This window comes from Anthonomus grandis, chromosome 5, assembly GCF_022605725.1.
Source record: "Anthonomus grandis grandis chromosome 5, icAntGran1.3, whole genome shotgun sequence".
Classification (NCBI taxonomy): Eukaryota; Metazoa; Arthropoda; class Insecta; order Coleoptera; family Curculionidae; genus Anthonomus; species Anthonomus grandis.
Genome location: NC_065550.1, coordinates 9346939 through 9366996, shown reverse-complemented (window position 1 = coordinate 9366996; position 20058 = coordinate 9346939). Strand labels below are relative to the sequence as shown.

General features: G+C 32.0%; 1 protein-coding gene across 3 annotated transcripts; it reads left to right on the top strand.

Annotated features, from left to right (window-relative positions):
- The first annotated feature begins 1477 nt into the window (after window positions 1–1477).
- Window positions 1478–19764, top strand: LOC126736475 (translin). Of its 3 annotated transcripts, none has more exons than XM_050440857.1 (6): window positions 1478–1624; window positions 1889–1978; window positions 10383–10476; window positions 10530–10742; window positions 19217–19290; window positions 19355–19764. In XM_050440857.1, the coding sequence occupies exons 2-6, from the start codon at window positions 1898–1900 to the stop codon at window positions 19601–19603; spliced, it is 711 nt and encodes a 236-aa protein (XP_050296814.1). In that variant the 5' UTR covers window positions 1478–1624; window positions 1889–1897; the 3' UTR covers window positions 19604–19764. The 3 variants fall into 3 exon arrangements, with proteins under 3 accessions (XP_050296814.1, XP_050296812.1, XP_050296815.1); XM_050440855.1 differs by having other exon boundaries at window positions 1480–1628; XM_050440858.1 differs by having other exon boundaries at window positions 1487–1628; window positions 1893–1978.
- The last annotated feature ends 294 nt before the right edge of the window (window positions 19765–20058 follow it).

Here is a 20058-nt window from a genome sequence, read left to right as displayed (position 1 = left end):
GTCGTATATGCTAAAGATGTAACTAATAGAGCGAAAAATTCAATGAAGCAAAGCTCAACATAGTTTTCACTACCTTAACTATACATTTCAGATGACCGGAGAGATGTCGCTCATCAACGACAGGAAGTGGTGTTGCCATTATTTTGGATAATGATTCATCTTTAATTCCCCAATCCGTATGTATGCATATGGGAAAATAGTGATTACTTACATACGTGCATTTTTATTTACATATAATTAAACGTAATTACCCTAAAAAGAATATTTTTGTTTTCATATTTTATTTTTAATAGACCGCAGTTCTTCGCCTTTGGATGTATTTTTATCTTGAGACTGACCTGCTTAATTTGAAACTAGTCTCTACCATAATCTAAAATAAAATATTATTAATCGTAAATTATTATATAGGGTGTTACAAAATTCAGTGCAAATATTTAAAGAACGTATTGTTGGAGTTAAAATAAGACTTTTTTTCGTATAAACATGTGTCCTAAAGTGCACCATCTCGGAGCTACGCAAATTGCTTGAAGAAAATCGATTACTTGGAACACTGACTACAGTTCAGGTTAGGTTATGCGCCTGGGGACTTCAAAAATACATTTTCCGCCCTAAAAATGGTATAAACCCAATTTTAGGGAAGGATTCAGGGCTTACTGTTTCGATGGCTCATATCTTATGTTTCCAATAAGAAATTTAAAAATCTAGAACATCATCTAATTAGCCATGAAAAAATCTAAAGTTATCGTTTTTTGCATTTTTTCGATAAAATTAATTTGATCTGACAAAAATTAAAGTAGGCACAGCCCACTCCGTTTTTTCTAATTTAATAGTTTAATCGGGTTTAATAATGCTCCCCTTTCGTTTATCAGCGATTTTCTTGAAAAGGCTTAATTATATCGAAAATATGCAAGAGAAAAGAATTTTAAATTTTTTCATGGCTTACTAGATGTGTTGCAAGATTTTTATATTTCTTATAGGAAACATAAGATAAGGGCTATTAGAAGGCTAGGCTCCACCCTTTACACCAGATTTACACCCTTTTTAGGGTGGAAAAAAGTGCACCTAAAAAACGAGGACATGCAAATTTTCAGAAGAATTTATGCATCATCGTAGTTACGGTTTCAAATAATCGATTTTCTTCAAGCAATTTGCGCAGGCTGTAGCTCTGAGGGGAGGAATTTTACGACACATGTTTATAGGAAAAAAAGTCTTATTTTAACTCCAACAATACGCTCTTAAAATATTTGTACCGAATTTTGTAACACCCTGTATTAATGTTTCTGATGACAGTTCTTGTAAAATATCGCAGACTTTTGTTTTAATTATTTGTTTTCTATATTTTACCATAAAGTCATTCTCGTGACATCATAAGAAACTTTTTCAGCGTCAATGACATTTGGGCCATCAGCGTATACAGCACAGAACACAAAAAATAGGTAGGTATACACTATACAGCATACAACTCTGACAGGTACAGGCGTAGAGGGCGTATTTAGTACTTAATTGTCTGGAGAAAAATAAACATAATTTAAATAATTGTTCAGTTGTTTATGTTTTAATTCTTTTGATCGTTTACGGCTATTAAAAGATCTTTATATTAATTGCTTATCTCTAGATTAAGCAGGCAGGTAATCTATCAAATATATACTTATTAACAAATTATCTGTATAAGTTTCCACTTTTGACCAGAGCCAAAAGAGTTTATCTAACCTTAGAAGAGAAATAAATTAGTTTTAGATCAACCATTTAATCGAGCTTATTTTTCTACGCTAGATTGGGCTAAAATACTAACTTTAAGCCTTAACAATATTTAAATCTTAACTTTCTAAAAATTTTCATGCATACATAAGCCCAAGTCATATTTAATATTTTTTCTTGTAATTTTTAGTGAGTGAAAATGTCAGAACCCCATAAAATTATCACAGATGTGTTCGCACCCTTTCAGAATCATATTACAGCTGAACAAGACATCCGGGAAGTAAGTATTAAGTAAGCTGTAAAACAAAAGTTGCCTACCTACCAGTTGTTGTCACCTTGTATAATAAATGATGATATTCTAATGATAATAATGGTATCAAGAATATAAAATTGGTACAGAATGGTGTTATATAAAATACTTGTATAGTATGTTAGGAATATGAAAAATAGCATCCATTGTGATCAGTTTATTTGTTTGCTTGCAATGCTTTATTTGTCCCATATTTAATGGGTTCCTACTTTTTGATAAAAAGAAAATTTCTTGAAAAAAGAGTATAGATAGTGTATAAATATTTCACAGAAATGTTCACAACTGATTAGTGGAATAGGTGGAATTCTATCCTTCATTTTAAAGTATTTATATTTTAAGATTTAAATAAGTGGTCCATAATTCTCAAAGAGACCTTATTCATAATAAAACTGAAACATGAAGTCTTGGTACTCAGTTTCGATCTGATGATGCTTTAATGCAAAATATTAAACCTCCTAACCTTACTTTACCTAAAACCTAAATTTTCCTTTTTTCTTTTTTTTTTTAAATTCCTTTTTATTATACCATATATGAGATACTTTGTGTCTCATTTTTATTTTAATCTTTATATACCGAACAAGATTACCCCAACAAAACTATTTTATTTACATATAAGTGCATCCATTAAGCAATGTGTCCATTCTATGTTAATTAAATGAGAACATGTTTAAAAAAACACTTAGTACATACAAACATACATACAGTATAACTTCAGTAGTCCAGACAGATATCATCTCGTTTCATGCCTGTACATATTATTATACATCAGGTAGGTGGTTTTACAAAATTCCATACATATTTATGTATGATTTTATAATTAAACAGCAGAATAACTATTCAGAAAAAACTATCTATTTTAGTTTGAATTTTTTTGGATGTCTCAGTTGCTATATCAGTTGATTTTTCTTTAAGCCTCTTCAGCAGCAATACATCTTCAATATACAGATTGTTCTCCTTGCTGCACCTGATCACTATTGAAAGTGTTTTGACTGCATATGTATGTTTAATTTTATGTGTAATAACATCCTCATCAGATTTAGAAGATTGTTTTGAATTTTGACATTGTTTCCTATCATATCTTGTACCAGCTCTTCTTCGCTTAAATCTATTACAATCTCTGTTCCCAGTTTAAATTATTTTCTGGATCAATGACTCTTACAGAATTGGTTATTTTTTCCAAATCCTCCAGACTTACTAGCGCAAGTTTTTTCCGTAAGTTCTGAGAGTGGTAAGTTCTCGTCATTGGATTCTTCTTCCCTTGTCACCTCAGGCCACATTGATGACCAACTTCACTGAATATTTTTTGAACCTCTGGTTTTTCATGATGACTCCAGATTATCTACAGCATCTTTTAAATTAAACAACATCTTTTAATTTAAGAGGGCTAAAGAAAGATACTAATCTTTTCATCCTCATGCATAATAATATGATTAAGAATTCATTTTCTATATGAAACTTTTATATTCTGAATTAAATTCTGATCCATCAGTAACCAGTCCAGTAATAACATTAACTTAACTAAAAAATTGGAAAGTATGTAAATTGGTTTATACCTAATTTTAAGAGGAACAAGCTCTATAAGCTGGTGATACTGTCAGTATTCACCTATTCTAGTGTAATGTATTATCCTTGTTTAGAGGTTGTCTCAAGACTGACTACAAAATACTCAGCTTTTACAAAGTACTCAGATGAGCCATCAAAAGAGTATTTAAAATATCTGCTGTAATTTTGTGCATCTTAAGAAAATATGACCATGTCTTGAACAAAATAAATAAGCATAAGTGGTTGAGTTTCAAATGGGGTAAAAATATCAATCCTGACTCATTTAAAACACAAACTTGCAGTATTTTGTGAAGTAATGAGACTGTGCATCAGGATTTTTTAAATACCTATGCCTCTTTATTGGCTTTTCTTATTTTAACTCATTTAGACTTAAAAGAGGCCATGCCTAAATCTTTAATTTCTGCAGGTAGGCCATTGTAAATACAGGCAGATTGACAGAACTTTTCAGAAATTCAGTCTTATGCTGAGGGATTGCCAGTGTGCTTTTATATCGAATATTTACATTATGTGTATCTCCCCTTTGAATAAGGTTGGATTTATAAGGAATTTGGTTCATGAAAATTAAGTAATTTATGTAAAACAAAAATCTTCTTTATGCCATATTAAGATTATAGACCTGCTTAACAGCTCACTCACATGAACCCTCCGAGGCAAATTTCTAGGAATTCTAACACAGGAATTTTTAATTTTCTAGATTTTATATTTATTTTGTTCAGTTAAAAAAGTACCAATACTACAATTATACAATATTTAAGTATCCAGAAACACTAAGCACTAAACACTCTGTAAGGATTTTTTTTGTACTAGCAGGCAAAATATCCTTTAATTTATAATATGACTATTGACAAATCTTATTTACATGACCCAGGTTTTTTACTTGATCTACCCATTCCAATTCAAAACCATTAATATTTAATTTGCTTGGTGCTCCATTATTCAAGGTACTTTCCTTTCTTGAGAACAGGATTGCCTGTGTTTTACCAGAATTAATAAAAAGTGAGTTTTTGTCAGTCCAATCAGAGATTCTCTGTAAGTCAGCATTAATTAAATCTAAGGGTTCAGCCAAGCAACTAACCAATGATGGCAGATAAATTTGCAAATCATCTGCATACTTGTGATACCTGCAGTAAATTACTTTATGAAGTATGTCAGTCATAAATATTATAAAGAGAAGTGGTCCCAACACCAACCCTTGTGGGACTCCCCGAGTTACATTTCTCCACCCAGAAGTTACCACACCATCATCATTAGTCAGCTTTACTGCCTGTTGCCTGTTTTGAAGGTAGCTTTTAAACAACCCATTTGCCTGAATATTGTTGTGCCTTAGTTTTGCCATTAAGAGTTCTATATTGAGATAATCAAAGACTTTTGTCATATCTATCAAAAGAGAGAGACTACATTATCCAGAGATAGAGCAATAACTCTTGTTACTTTTAGAAGAGCTGTCGTACAGCTATAATTTTGGCAAAAGCCAGACTGAAATTTTGGGATAATGTTTCTGCTTAATTAATAATCCAGCAATTGACCTTTTACAATTTTGTCAATTAGTTTAGATAAAGTTGGCAAAATACTAATTGGTCTTAGTTTATTAATATTGGTTGGATCACTTTAGGTACTGGAGTAACAAGGGCTTTTTTCCAGATGTCAGGGACACACCCAGAAGATAAAGAATTATTAATAATGTTTACTAGAGGTTTTAGGCAAATAGGAATGCAAGCTTTTAACATTTTTATAGAGATCTTATCTACCCCAATAGCATTACCTCTAATACTGTTTATTGTTTTATAAACTTCATTTTTAGAGACTAGTTTAAAATGAAACGGCTCCCCATTGATTGAGGAATTAAGAAATGTATCCAAATAATCTGGATCAATCTGTAATTGAGGCACACTATCCAGAAAATGATTATTAACAAGTGTTGGCTTCCATAGATTAGGAGGAATTTCTGCAGGTGCATTGTTATTGACTTTCCAATTAGAGATTTTTTTCCAAAAGTCCTTAGTTTTATGTTGTCCTTGATACTTGTTAATTTCATGAGAATAATATACCTTTTTTTCTGCCTGTACTGCCACATTTATATAATTTTTAAGATCGATGTAGTACTTTCTATTATTATTAGCCTTTAGATAAAGATTTTTTTTAAAAGCTCTATGTTTTAACTCTATCATTTTTTCAAAATTATGTGTTAACTACAATGGTTTAGACCCTCTCTGTTTTAGTGGTTTTAAGGGACAATAAACATCAAACAGGATATTTTCATTGAATAATTGAACTATATTTATATCATTAGAATAGTATAGGTTATGCCAATCTACCTATTGTAAACTTGCCCTAAACTCATCAGAATATGCCAGTCTTAGATCTCTACCTTTTATCACAGAATTGTTACTTATGTTCAATTTATCACACCTTAATATACAAAATACTGCTTTATGATCTGTTGAAACTGGATCACATGTTACAACACCATGACTTTTGACTAGATTAGATAGATTATTTAAAATTATGAGATCAATTAAAGTTTCATTGTTGGGTGTTATTCGGGTTGATTCCTGAATTAGCTGAGTTAGACCAAAACTTTTTAAAATATCATTAAAAAACTTAAATTCTACAGATTTGTCTTATAAAACGTTACATTAAAATATCTACAGTACATACCAAAACATTACAATTACAAACAACCACAGCATCATTAGGCAACTGAGAGCAGAGTATGGCACAGAAGGTGGTCTCTACACAACCCCCATTGTTAGTAATTTTTTTATTATATTTAAAATGTATCCAAAGTTGGTCAGTTCCATTATTAAAATTGAGATATCAATGAGTGTTGATTTGAGTTTAGACTTATCATATATTGCAACTCCACCTCCTCTACCATCTCAGCCTTTCCGGAAAAAATCAAAACCATTAATTAAATAAATATCTGACACTAAATTACAATTTTTCCAGGTTTCTGACAATGCAACATAGTCAGATGTCTCAATCAAGTACCTGATGTCTGAAAATTTATTGCACGTAGACCAGAGATTTATATGCACCACTTTTAATGTGTCCTGGCCAATTGATATCACCTTTGGATTTACTTTCGATTTGGTCGCTGAGGGTCCCTGTGGAAATTTCGACTTCTAAGCATTTCTCGGGCTTTACTGTTACCATCATGTGTACAAGGCTTAAACTGATCGACATAACATCCATCAGGCCAAAACCCATCAGACAGATAATGTTGTTCCAGCTCTTGAGGTATACCAAGCTTAAATGCTGAACTACTGGGATTTCAATATTTAGATGGAAGTTTTGTGCAGTGATATGTATTAGCATACTTTGGATCCAATACTGCAATTATATCCTCAGGCTTGGTATTAACATCCAAATTTGAAAGATAAATCCATGCCAACTTAGCTAAGCTCTCTCCAATATTCTTGTTGGCATTTTTCAGCTTTGGTCGTTCAGGTCCAGAACATATTTTACCTGAAGAACTATTAGCAGCATTTATGCTTTTCTGTATCTGGTCTACATTACTAAGCAAGCTGAAAATTTTAAAGGCTTTTGGCTGTTTTTATTAGCTGTACCTGACAGCGACGCTTTCACTGAATTCAAATAAAAAAAAATCCTTTTTATTTGTCCAAAATATACACATAAAATACAGTAAGTAATACAGAAATAATCTTATCAATTCTTCGAAAAAGAACAAATGAGGAAAGCATCGCGATTATAAAAAACCGATACACAGATACATGCAACACCACAAAGATGTCGATATATTTGCGGGATGCTATTCGTTAAAAGTATAAATATCCTATTTTCAGCAATATAAAAGTGTCTAATACAAAAATCTTATATTTATGTAAATTAAAACCTAAGACTATATAAAACCTAAACCTAAACCTAGATTTACAATAAAACAAAATAAAATAAAATCCTAAAAACTTTTATGTATGAACACACAGAGTAATCAGTTCTCTTAAATTATTTCACTTAAAAAGCTAAAAGAAACCGTAGAGGCACGCAATTCATATTGTATTAATTAGTAATCTATAATAGATTTAATCAAAGCAATAACCTGTGATACACAGATCAATTCAATCACATACACATTCAATTAAAAAATAATGGAGGGATTCAATTTTTATTTTTTGTAAAACAACTATTTGTACTTATAATCATGTAACAAAAAATACAAAAAAAAAATTAAAATATATAAATCACAAGATCCTTGTCCTTTTTTGTATAAAGTCCTTTTTTGGTCAATAAGTTACTTTTAACACTCTTTATAAATGTATGTATATATGTATATGTTTGTATTTTTATTTCGTCCGCTAGTTCATTCCATAACTTAATAGCTACGTAACTGAATAATTTTTGGAAATTCGCAGTTTTATGTTGCGGAATTAAGAAATTATTTATATGCCTTGTATCATGGTAATGTCGACTACAGTAAAATAACTGCCTCAAATAAGGTGGCTGACCAGTTTTTAAAACTCTATGCACAAAACTCAGTGAATGACATTTTCGCCTGTTAGTCATTGGTAAAATGGAAAACCTATTCAAGTGAGGCGTAATGTCTTGTCTGTATGTTATATTAAAAGAAAAATGTAAACAGGAGTTCTGTAATTTTTAAATTGAATTTGCCGTTTCCGCTGTTAGTGAACTTCCGTAAACAACATCTCCATAATCCATAAAAAACAAGACCAAACTGTTACAGAGAAATAATTTTGTCTTTGACGGTATATATTTTTTAATGCTCCAGAGTTTCTTCAAACGCATATAGGCAATACCTAGTTTTCGCTTCACATGTGCATTAAAAGATCCAGAATCAAATCCAGAAAGAAATCCAGATAAATACCTAAATTTTTAACTTCCTCCACTATTGGAAGGCGTGTATCATTTATTTTAGGAACAAAATTCTCGGACACTCTCTTAAGTTTTAGTTTGGTACCACCAAGAAATATTACAGACGATTTAGAAGGGTTAAGTTTTAAATTGTGATTTTTGGCAAAATTATTAATATGATCCCAAGTCAATATTAAAACAGTTTTGTGCAGTTTGCACCTGACTTTCAGGGAATGATATATATATTTGCGGATCGTCCGCATACTGTTGTATCTTACAATATTGTAGATGCTTATCCATATTCCTGTGGCATAATCGAGTAATCTGATTTAGCTAGAAGGTAGTCACTAGTACGTATTGCAACACAGTGGGAACGGTTGCTAAGATAAGACGAAAAGAAATCCATCCAGGTTCTTGAAAGTCCAAAATATTGCACTTTTGCTAGAAGCAGCTAGAAATAGTTTTTACTGATACTGGCAGATTTTGGTGTACCTGTAAATACCTGTATCAGTTCAAGATTTTACATTTTATTTTATTGTACATTTAAAGTCAGTTTTATTAATATCCGGAAGGTGCTAAAAATGGGACCAAAACATGTGTAGAGGGTAAATATAAATAATTTTGGTTAGTAGCAAAACTGTTTTGTGTTTTAATAACTCTATAGTAAGGGTCTGATTTAGAATAAGTAGAGTTATGAGAAAGCCTATTAAATTTTCTCTTCTTTTTGTAGTTATTGACGTGTATTATTTTAAATCAGTATTAGTTTTTAAACATTTTATTGTTGCGATAATTTTGTCTAATACTCACTATACATACTGCACATGAAATGATCTTTACTTATCTTTGCATTAGGGATACCTCACTGGAAGTAATATTTTTGATAATTTTTTTTATGATTGTTTTTTAAAATTTGTTTTCTTGATAAATCATAATGTAATAGCAAATACTGTGAAACTAATGTTAGTTCAAATTGAATTTCCAGTGAATGAAATGAAGGCTATGCACAATTTTGCATTGATTTTTTGCAGCGCCTGGTTTATTAAATATTCTTAAAACCCTTTAGACTTTGGGATTTTTAGGATTTGGCTTGATAATTATGATGGTTTTGATGATAATTAATTTATCATAAAAACCACTTGACATATAAATGGTGGTTCAGGTAAGACATCAATAATTTTGATAGGTGACAGAATAACAAAAAAATAGTAGAGATTAAAATCATTCGTTGAAAATCCCCAATAGCGAAGATATAGGTGGTTGGCACTTTATCTTTATTCCCATTCTTTAGTATTACCGGCTATTTTATCGAAAGAAAATCGAATAAAATTTAAAACTACAAATTCACCACACATTTTTCCTAACGTCTCGCTACCTTATTAAAGATGGGGTTCTATAGAGGATAAAGCTTGAGAGTTTCTTCTTTCCTATTGAAATTGTCCGTTTATCTGGATTTCTATTGCTTTTTGTGACTATCTGCCAGTTCTAGTACCAATTTGTCGTAAGTTCCTTTGGTGTTCCTTGTTCTTAGTATCCATGGGTCACGGATCTCTTTGTGGGTATATACATCTTTTCACCTGAACTTGATGAACTTGATAGATGATAAACCCAGCTGATTGGAAACTGGGCTATTTTTGACTTATCGCTGGGAATTCTATCCCTAGAACTGAACGACCTTTTTAGTTGTTCTCTTTGTTGGTTTAGCTGATGAGAGAACGCTTGCACAAATTTAAAAGTATTTATTTAGTTAAAATATTTAAAAAAAACGTTTATGACTGTTTTATGTTTCTTGATTTCTAATACATATAAAAAGTAAACGACCAAAAAAAGGTAACTAAAAAAGGTAAAGTGTAAAAAATCTTAAGTAATTACATGATGTATTTACAGACGTAAATTATATATAGTTTTTAAGCACTTGAATATTAAATGTCAACAACTGGTTGGTTTTTCCTGGTTACCGTTAATAGAAATTAAACCATTATAGGTTATCAGAAATATTATGAAAGATGTAGAGAAGAGCCTCAGGGAAATTGTGATTGTTTTACAAGTTATTCACAGCGAAAATAATTGTGAATATAGTATGTATTAATAATAAGAGCTTAATTAAATTTAGTAACATAATCTTTTATAGTTCACCAAGCAATATTAAAAGCCAGAGAACTTTTTAAGGATGTTCAAACTGGATTTGACGCTTTGGATAAAGTCGTGCCTCCTGGGCAATATTACCGATTTAATGATCACTGGAGGTACTCTACACAGAGGCTGTGTTTTTTAGCAGCCCTTATAGTATTTTTAGAAAAGGGCATTTTAATTGATCAGCTTACTGCTGCACAGATTTTGGGAGGTAATTTAAAAATTTACTTGTTTGTTTAAATTATTATTTTATGTAATTTATTCTTTATTAGATATTTTAAAATTGGTTAAAATATAAATCAGTAGAAATCAGATGTACAATTACGACCAAATTTAGCATTGGTTCAGCACATGTCAAGGTTTTTTATGCTGTATACAGGATTTTAACTTAAATTAGGCACCCAATTGACCCTTCTTTGGAGGGTGATCCAAATTTTGTGATCATTACGATTTTATACACGGTAAGAGATACTCGGAGAACTAGCATTCTGTCTCCTTTTAATTACTTTGAACATGTACAAATCCAGGAATTTCCTGAGATTTTCCACCTAGTTTACTTAGGAGATTCAGAAAAGGTTGTAGGTAGGTACTACTGGGTTTTTACGATATAATTTTTACATAGGAAGACATACATGCTTTTTCATAATAAAAGTTTGACACAAATAATATGAATAATGTACGACGCGACTTACTGACAATAAAGTTACAAGTTGACTGACCATTATGATATTTCTATAGAATTATTTACATATTACAATAACGACACTGTCAAATCACGACTAGTTTTAAAAATTTTATTTTCCGTGTTTTACGAATAACCATGTAAAAAAATATCAGTATTCAATGTCCATATTGCTGCCAGTTTTTAGAATATTGTTAATGTTTAAGACAATACAAGTTCGACAAAGTCCGATTTTGTCATTTGCCATTGCATAATAATAGGTTACTCCCTTCTTATTAAAAGTTCAATACATAAAACCAAAAGATTTCCTTAGACCCTTACATCACAGCAGTGGCGGCTGGTGACTTTAGGAAGAGGGGAAGCGCAAAACCCAAAATATACCATAAGCAACAAAAACAAAATTTTATTATGCAAATTGGGTCATATAACGGCAACATTTTATAAAAAAAAATCCCGAACGCGATGGAATTTACTTCCGATAAACAAGAACTAAGTCAATAGAATAAGAACCTTGCTGTTGCTGGCAGCGGCATGCATACGCCGCGCCGTTCTGTAAATTACCCCGCGTGTTTGTCCGTCCGTTACCATAGCAACCGTCGTAAGCGCGGGGAGAGGTGTTGCATCGGATTATTGTTTTTGCTAATTGTGCTGCATTGACACATGCGGTGGTGGTCGCCGCTGCTCTTATAAGAATATGCTTAGCGCGCTCGGGTTTCTGAATACTTTTACAAATATATTCTTTATAGGATTACACTTATTTTGATAAATCAGATAAAATAAAGAATTAATTTGTTATAAAATATAAAACAAACTAAATTGTAAACGTAAAGATGTCGATTTTAAAACTCTTAAATTTTTTAAGATTTGTGGTGAAGCGGCGCTTCACCCGCGTCCCCTGACGAGCCGCTACTGCATCACAGATACAGTTTCTGCGTTAAAAAACTCGTCTCAATTTTATTTGGTAGTAGATCTGTCACTAAGGCTAACACGGCCGATAAAGTCACGGTGCGCTACACTGCAGCTGTTTTGGCCAAGAAATTTTGAAGCTGGAAAAGGGGCAAATTGGTTGTCGAAACGTTGCTCAATTAAATAAATATTCTTCTTCAGTCCTTTCTTTCCTGCTATCCTTTTTTCATTTTTGTTTTTATTATTTTTGAAGTTCCTGACAAGAATTATGATCTCCTGAAATTAAAGAAAGTTCATTGGCATTATTTCTCAAAGACTGCTTAAGTGTCGTGCTTAAACCCAAATTATTTCGTGCTGCAGTGAATTCCAACTCGAGTTTAGAACCGAGACTAGGTTAGTAACCTTAGTTGTTTATCGGATCTCTTCATATAGGGCAATATCATTGTTACCAAGGTTGCACGCATGCATCTCTTGAGCATAAGATTGTATCCAGTAATATTTGTGTTAAAAATGAGTCAATTAAGTTCAGGTGCTGGATAAATTAAAATCAAGTTTGTATGTTTAAACTCAATCAGTTTTTTGGACAATTCTTTTTCACTACCGAAGAAGCTTTTTGAAAAGGTTTTTTGAAATGATTAGTAGTTATCAAACGTATATGAATTTGACCTTTTTATCTTCACTCTTATTTTCTTAGAAAATTATCATGATAAAGAATGGATGAAATACAGAATGTTTTTTTGTCAGTCCTTTTTTTACCACTACCTGAGGACAGATACATTGAGATATGGAGTATATGAAAAATTTCAAACTAATATTTAAATCTCATTGAATTGAATTAACATAAAACAGATAACCCAAAGCCGACATTATGAGAAGTGGTAACAAGATATCCGTATTTGTAAAGTAAATTTTTATGAGTAAAATAACGTGTCTTTTTGAATCCCTACCGAAAACTTACGCAAATTGGACAATAGTTATAGCATACGTTAAAAGACAAATATGCCCAACCAATGAGAGCATTCTGGCACCACAGAGGCGTGGCTTGCGTACCGCCAAAATTCAAAATACGAATTTTTTAATGCATGTAGTTGAACAGCGAGGTTTGGCATTTCTGACCTATAAATATATTTGCTAATATAGGACTTGTTTTAAATTTGCAAAATATAAATGCCTCACGGATTTATATTTTAGATGGAAAAAGAAATGTGATATGCATATAAAAGACGTTCAATAAAGAAATATTTGTAGCTGTTATAGATTAGTAAATTAATGATTTTTTTATATATATTTACAGCGTGATAAAGATTTTTAAGAATATGAAAATAGGTAATTTATTAATAGCTGCCAAATTTGATTTTTATAGATATCTATGTAGTACCTTATTGAAATCATTTTATTATGATAGCGATAGAGGTATGAAAGCCATATCCAGTATTACTGGAGATAGTTGATGGATGAGGTCAGAAATAAAAAAAATACAGAAACCAGTCATCCTCAGGACACTTAGGCTAAAAACACACGAGGCGGTTTGCAAGCGGTTTGCGCCGCGACGGCGACCGGTGGACCGCCGCTCGACTTAAAACACACGCGACGGCTTTCGCAACTACGAACGGCACGAAAAATTACAAGATCAGTTTGATGTTGCCAAGCTTTGCGTACAGTTCACAGTTTTTTATTTACCGTGAGCAAAATGGACTCCGACAGTAAAGATGATTTTTTATTTTTGTTGGCGGCATCGGCACTGGCATTACGCAAAAAACCAAAAAAAAAAAAATAGAACTAAACGTAAGCTATGGATACATCCCATAGTTATGGAAAGAAACAAGAAGGGATATTTTAATACCATCTATAAGGAGATTTGTGAAGATCCGGAAAATTTAATTTAATTTCACCAGAATGTCAAAGGAATCATACCAGGAGTTACTTTTATTGATCCAAGAGCCATGTACAAAAGCTAATACCAAAGGAAAAATTATCATCACGGATATCCCAAATCGCTGGCCTCAATTGAACCTCAGTAATTAATTTTTCTATGTTGAATCCCTGGTTTCCATAATAAATGAACAATTTTCAACACTGCACAAAAAAAAACGCACCAAAAAGCCCTACGTGTGGTTTGCAACACAGAAGATAAGTAAATGATGTGCCGCGGTAGTGCCGCTAAAGCAATAAAAACCAAGCGGCGTGCCGGCGGCCCATGGTATCGAGCAGGGTACGCGCGACGGACGCCGCGTTTTATGGGATTAGGCGGCGCCGTCTGTTTCAAAGCTCACAAGTCCCATAAACGAGGCGTCGAGCTCGACCACGGCGCGACAACCGTCGCGGCGCAAACCGCTTGCAAACCGCCTCGTGTGTTTTTAGCCTTAAGTATTTATAGGGTTTTTTAGTTAAAGTTTAAACTTGGAAATAGGGAACCGAGTACTTCAAAGTTTGGTATTTTAGCTTGTTTTAAAGATGTTTTTTATGGTATTATATTAAAATGTAGTGTGAAAAAACCTCTTACATGTCATATACCTATGATAGGTACCTATAATTTATAATTTTCATAATATAATAATTGACAATGAACGTTTGAAGTTTATTTAAATAGCCCATTATACATTACTTAGGAAATTTAAACATGTGGATCAGAGAATATCAAGTGGGTAGATGATAAATATTGCTAGGCAATGAATCTATAAGTATATGAAATGCCAAAAAAACCATATAAATAACATATAAACTTTTATTTAACCACAATTAAAATCAAAATATATATTTCGAATCCTAAAAAAAAAGTGTGTTTATTTTAATTTTTGTATAATTGTTTTGATAAAATCCCATGGGTGTGATGCACTATGATGCATCATCATAGTCACCATAAGAAGTAAATATTCCATACATATTTTGAGGGAGCTTACTTGCTGAATAGTTTTCAAAGACGGCCAGAAAATTATTTTTCTATTTTTATTTTTTATTGTGATGACAGTGATATTACTTTAAAATTAAAAATTTCCCATCATATTTATCAAATATCTTAATGCCGACTAGCTTACTGAAATGTTTTAAATTTTAGCAAATATAGTAAATATACTTTAAATTTTATAATAACATATTTTATAATAATAATTTTTAAAGTAAACTGTATTATGGACTTTATATTATATTAAGATTGGTCAAAATGTATTATATTATATAATATCAACAACTTAAAACTAAAATCGTAGAGAAGAAACTAAATTCATCATGCTTGGTCTGTAGATTAGCACTTCTTTAGCTAGCATTGTCATCTCTGCTGGTCACGTACAGCCCAACCTTCCATTCAACAGATTTTTTTATAGTACCATGAAAGAAAAAGAAATGTTTTTTATACATTTTCATAAATAAATATATTCACAGAGGGTCTGTCCCTCATCACTCCATCTCCGTTTTAAAGCAATTCAGTTAGGTTTTCGGCGCTCTAAAAATATACTTATACAGGGTGTTTCAGAACTATGGGATCAAACTTCTAGGGGTTGTTCAGTGCAACAGTAGAATTCGTAGACTAAAGACTTTACATGTCCCCACAAGAAAAAATCGAGCGAACGTAAATCGGGTGACCTAGAAGGCCAATAAACTGCTCCACCTCTAGCAATCCAACGGTGCCCAAACCGCTGAGCCAAATACTCGCGTACTTGTACAGCAAAGTGAGCTGGCGCTCCATCATGCTGAAACCACATTTGCTGTCTAACGTTTAGTGGAACATTTTCAAGGAGTTCTGTGAGAACTTCCTCCAAGAAACGCAGATAAATAGGTCCTGTTAACCGTTCCGATAGAAGGTATGGCCCAATTAAATAATCATCAACAATGCCTGCCCATACGATTCTGATGTTTTCTTGGAAAAATTGCATAAGGATTTTCTTCGTCCCAAACATGGCTATTCCTACTATTAAAAATACCGTCTCTTGTGAAAGAGGCTTTATCGGTCCACGAAACATATCGTAAAAAATTTGGTTGTGCAATGATGTGATCCAGAAGCCATCGACAAAATTGAACTCTAGGATGATAATCGGCTGCAGTCATACCTTGAACTTTCTGGAAGTGGTAAGGATGGAGTTGTTGCTCGTGTAGTACCCACCAGACAGAAGCGTTACTCGTATTCATATTCTTAGCGACGTCACGTGTGCTATTTGATGGTTCATCGGCAACTCGCTGAAGTACCTCTTCTTCAAATTCGACCGTTCTTACGGTTCGAGCAACACCAGTATCATGCATCTTGGTCTTAAACATGCCTAGCCTCAGCGAGCCGCCGATGAACCGCAATAAACTTTTTGTATCCAGGATGCTGTCGTTCGAGATAACGTTCATGATACAACCGCGATGCAGCTCGTGCATTGCAGTTTATTGCTCCGTATGCCAAATGCATATCCGCCAATTCGTGATTGGTAAAGTTTTCCATTAGCAATAAATGTTTAAAAATTGTAAGCTATAACATTTTTAAACATGAAATTGAGAATTGACATTGATAAGCGTTGATTTTAAACAATTATTGTTGTTATGGTATCATGTACAAAAGGTAAAAATAAATGCAGCAGATCCTATTTAGGCAACTAATGTTTTTTTATAAATTTTAACGCGTCGTAGTGGCGCATCTCCGGACATGGGTTTCTATACTCAAATGGATTCTTCTGTTGCACTGAACAACGCCAGAAGTTTGATCCCATAGTTCTGAAACACCTTGTATAGCAATCCACATTTAAGTTACATTTGAAAATTGAAATAGAAAATAAGTAAAATACCAATAAGCTAAAATAGTCTCAAGATAAAAGATATGTACACCTATATACGTAGAAACCAATCTCAACACCTAATCTCAAACTCCTTAAAATTGATATTTACGATATTGCTTAAAAATTGATATCTACTGACCCTGCACCAAAACCGTTAAAGACTATATTTAAATAGAAACCCAAAATACTGAATAATACACAATCATATTTTAGTTACATACATACCTAGATAAAATATAGCCATAAAAGCAATTCATATTTGTTCCATCTATACAAATAATCCTTTTAAATTCTTCTAATTTCTTCTCCATAATTCCATTCATGTAGTCCACAGCAAAATTGTTATCATTCAGTCCCGGATAAGAATCCCCTACAAATGAATGCTTAATGAACAAGAAGTTCAATCAAAGTTGGTACAAGCTGATTCGTTTGACTAGTTGCTATATTTATTGCAAAAAAATCACTTTAAAAACTGCCACATCAATTTGTAAATGGAATTTTTAAAAAGACAACATACATGAAAATAATTTTTTATGCAATTATTTTTATGTAGTAATTTTTTAATTCTGAAAAATTAAAATAAATGTATGAAATTGGACAGAAAATCAGATGTCTTTCATTGATGGATCACCCCCCATATACATGAGCACTTTCATTATTTACATCATTATTAAAACACCCAAAACACTCTAATTTGTTATAAGTATTAATTGTAATTTTTAGACATATACACATATAAATTCTCTTGAAAACAAATGCATAATTTTTCCCTTGGCTATTCCATTCATTAAATTTCAAAGCTGTGGCTACCATATTATAACCATCTCTTTTCTTGTCAACATTATATTTCCTTATCAAATATGCCAGGTCACCTCTTGTTAGCATGTTTAGCCTTTTTATTGTGCCATTCTGAATTTTTCTAGCGCATCTTGAATTATTCGTTCATTTGTCAGACCTGCAAACTTGTCTACATGTCCTACATATGTTTCAAAAAATGTCCCATCAACTGATCCTCCAAAGGATTAAAATTATGAATTAGTCTAGGAATATAAAAATTAATGCAATATTATTACCATTCTTTAAAAGCTTAACTAAAATGCTTGAGAGGCATGTTTCTTGAATGCATATGTTTCCCCCAGACTTAACGCTTCTCTTTTTACATGAGCTATTGAATCCTAAAATTAAACAACAAAATATACAATTATATCTGATGACTAAGAGTTTATACTACTTTTGATGTTGCTCCTGTTACAATTGTATAATATATGTTCTTCTCCATTCTTAAATTTATTTCGGGTCTGACAATCATAATCGATCTTCCTATTACTTTGCGCCCTCCAAGAGATATATTATTCCTAAAATTTAAAAATGATTGTTAAATCGTTCTAATGTGTGTGTGAATATCAAGCAAATGTCTACTTTAACTATTAAAATAAGAAAATGCCTGGGTAATGTTGGTAGACATTGGACATGTAATGTGTTTCTTGTATTGCTGGCCAACAAATTCTGGGTGAAACTTCTTAAGAGGTCTGTTTCTTATCGATGTGCTTGAAAATTCCTTCTCACAGACTTTGCAGATTGCATTTTGTTGACTAGAAAATACATAATAATTATACCATTCGCGCGCGAAATTTCACGGACGTAAACGAAGGGATAAATCGGTTTTCGGTCCCGTCTTCGATTCTCATTGGCTGGGCATATTCGTCTTTTAACGTATGCTAACAGTTATTCGTCGGAAGAAACAGTCGGTTCTCCTTCACTTTCAATTCAACTGAAAATGACACTGACTTTCTTTTTTAAGTGACACCATCATCCAGAGAAGATAGTATTCTGACGAAAATGATAAAATTTTAAATCAAGGTGCCACGAATGCGTTAAAAAAATTTAAACGCGGAAAAACAGTTTTCATTGTGTTTTATTACTTTAATCTTTTACACGCCTATTTAAAATATCCAAAAGAATATTTTTGAAATTTACTTAATTTTTTTTAAATAGCACGTTATTAGAAACAAGTACTTTTGAAATGCAGTTTTTTTCCCAATAATTTTATATCTTTTAAAAATTGGTTGATAAATAAGCATGTAAGAAGAAAAAAAAATATTTAATAAATTAAAGTTAATAAAAACGCACAGGAATTGACGGAGAATAACGGAATATATCAAAATTAGCACCTCTTATAACGATACTATCGATATACCAAAATTCTATTTGTTTATCTTGAAAAGTAAAAAAGTTAATAAGAATATTTTTTTCCACACACTATACCGCGGCAAAACATCCTGGATATTTGATGTTAATTTTCATGGCATTTATGGTTTGAAAATCCTTAATTAAATTTTATTCTTTTAGTTCATGGAAAACAAAACATTCAGCTAGACCTAGATGACTACTTAATGGGATTGTTAAACCTTGCTACCGAACTGGTAAGCTATTTGTTCTGTTTATAAAAAATTGAGTTTTCAAATCTGATGGCATTTAAATTTTCAGTCTAGATTTGCAGTAAACGCTGTTACTTTAGGCGACTATCAGCGTCCTCTACAAATTTCTAAATTCGTTGCTGAATTAAACGCAGGATTTCGCTTGTTGAATCTTAAAAACGACTCATTGAGAAAACGTTTTGACGTATTGAAGTACGATGTTAAAAAAATTGAGGAGGTGGTTTATGACTTGACCATCAGAGGTTTGACTACTTCCGGCACCCAAGAGGGTAATGGAGAATCTCCGAAAGTGGAATAGAGATTTTTTTTAGTAAACCTGCGATTGATTTTTATTTTATTTTTATATACAAAAGAAACAGCTTGAAAAATCTGTTACTAAAGGTGATATTTGTTTATTTTTAAGTTCAAGTTCAGTACAAAATGTTTACAACCTTTGAATAAAGTTTTCCCTTTTTATGATTTTATCTTTAAAAATATAGATTGTTGCGGTAAATGCGCCAAGTGATTGTAGTTGGAATTACAGGATCTCCCTAATAATCAAACTTGCTTATCATCTAAAAATAACTATCTTTTCTTTTTAAGATACAGAATGACATCAGTTTAAAAGGTGATTAGTATTTTGAGCCTAATATATAAATAAAAATATGCCGGGTGACAATTTGAAAACGAGCAGCATTTAATATTGCCTCTACTAATGATAGTATGAAAATTAGGCGAAACACGTCAATTTACATATCAAGGGGGACCATTTTT

What these genes read in the sequence shown, in the direction of transcription:
- LOC126736475 (XM_050440857.1), top strand. Translation starts at nt 1,898, where the DNA reads ATGTCAGAACCCCATAAAATTATCACAGATGTGTTCGCACCCTTTCAG. An exon ending in CTGAACAAGACATCCGGGAA is followed by an intron (nt 1,979 to 10,382) that starts GTAAGTATTAAG and finishes AAACCATTATAG; the next exon opens with GTTATCAGAAATATTATGAA. An exon ending in CGAAAATAATTGTGAATATA is followed by an intron (nt 10,477 to 10,529) that starts GTATGTATTAAT and finishes AATCTTTTATAG; the next exon opens with TTCACCAAGCAATATTAAAA.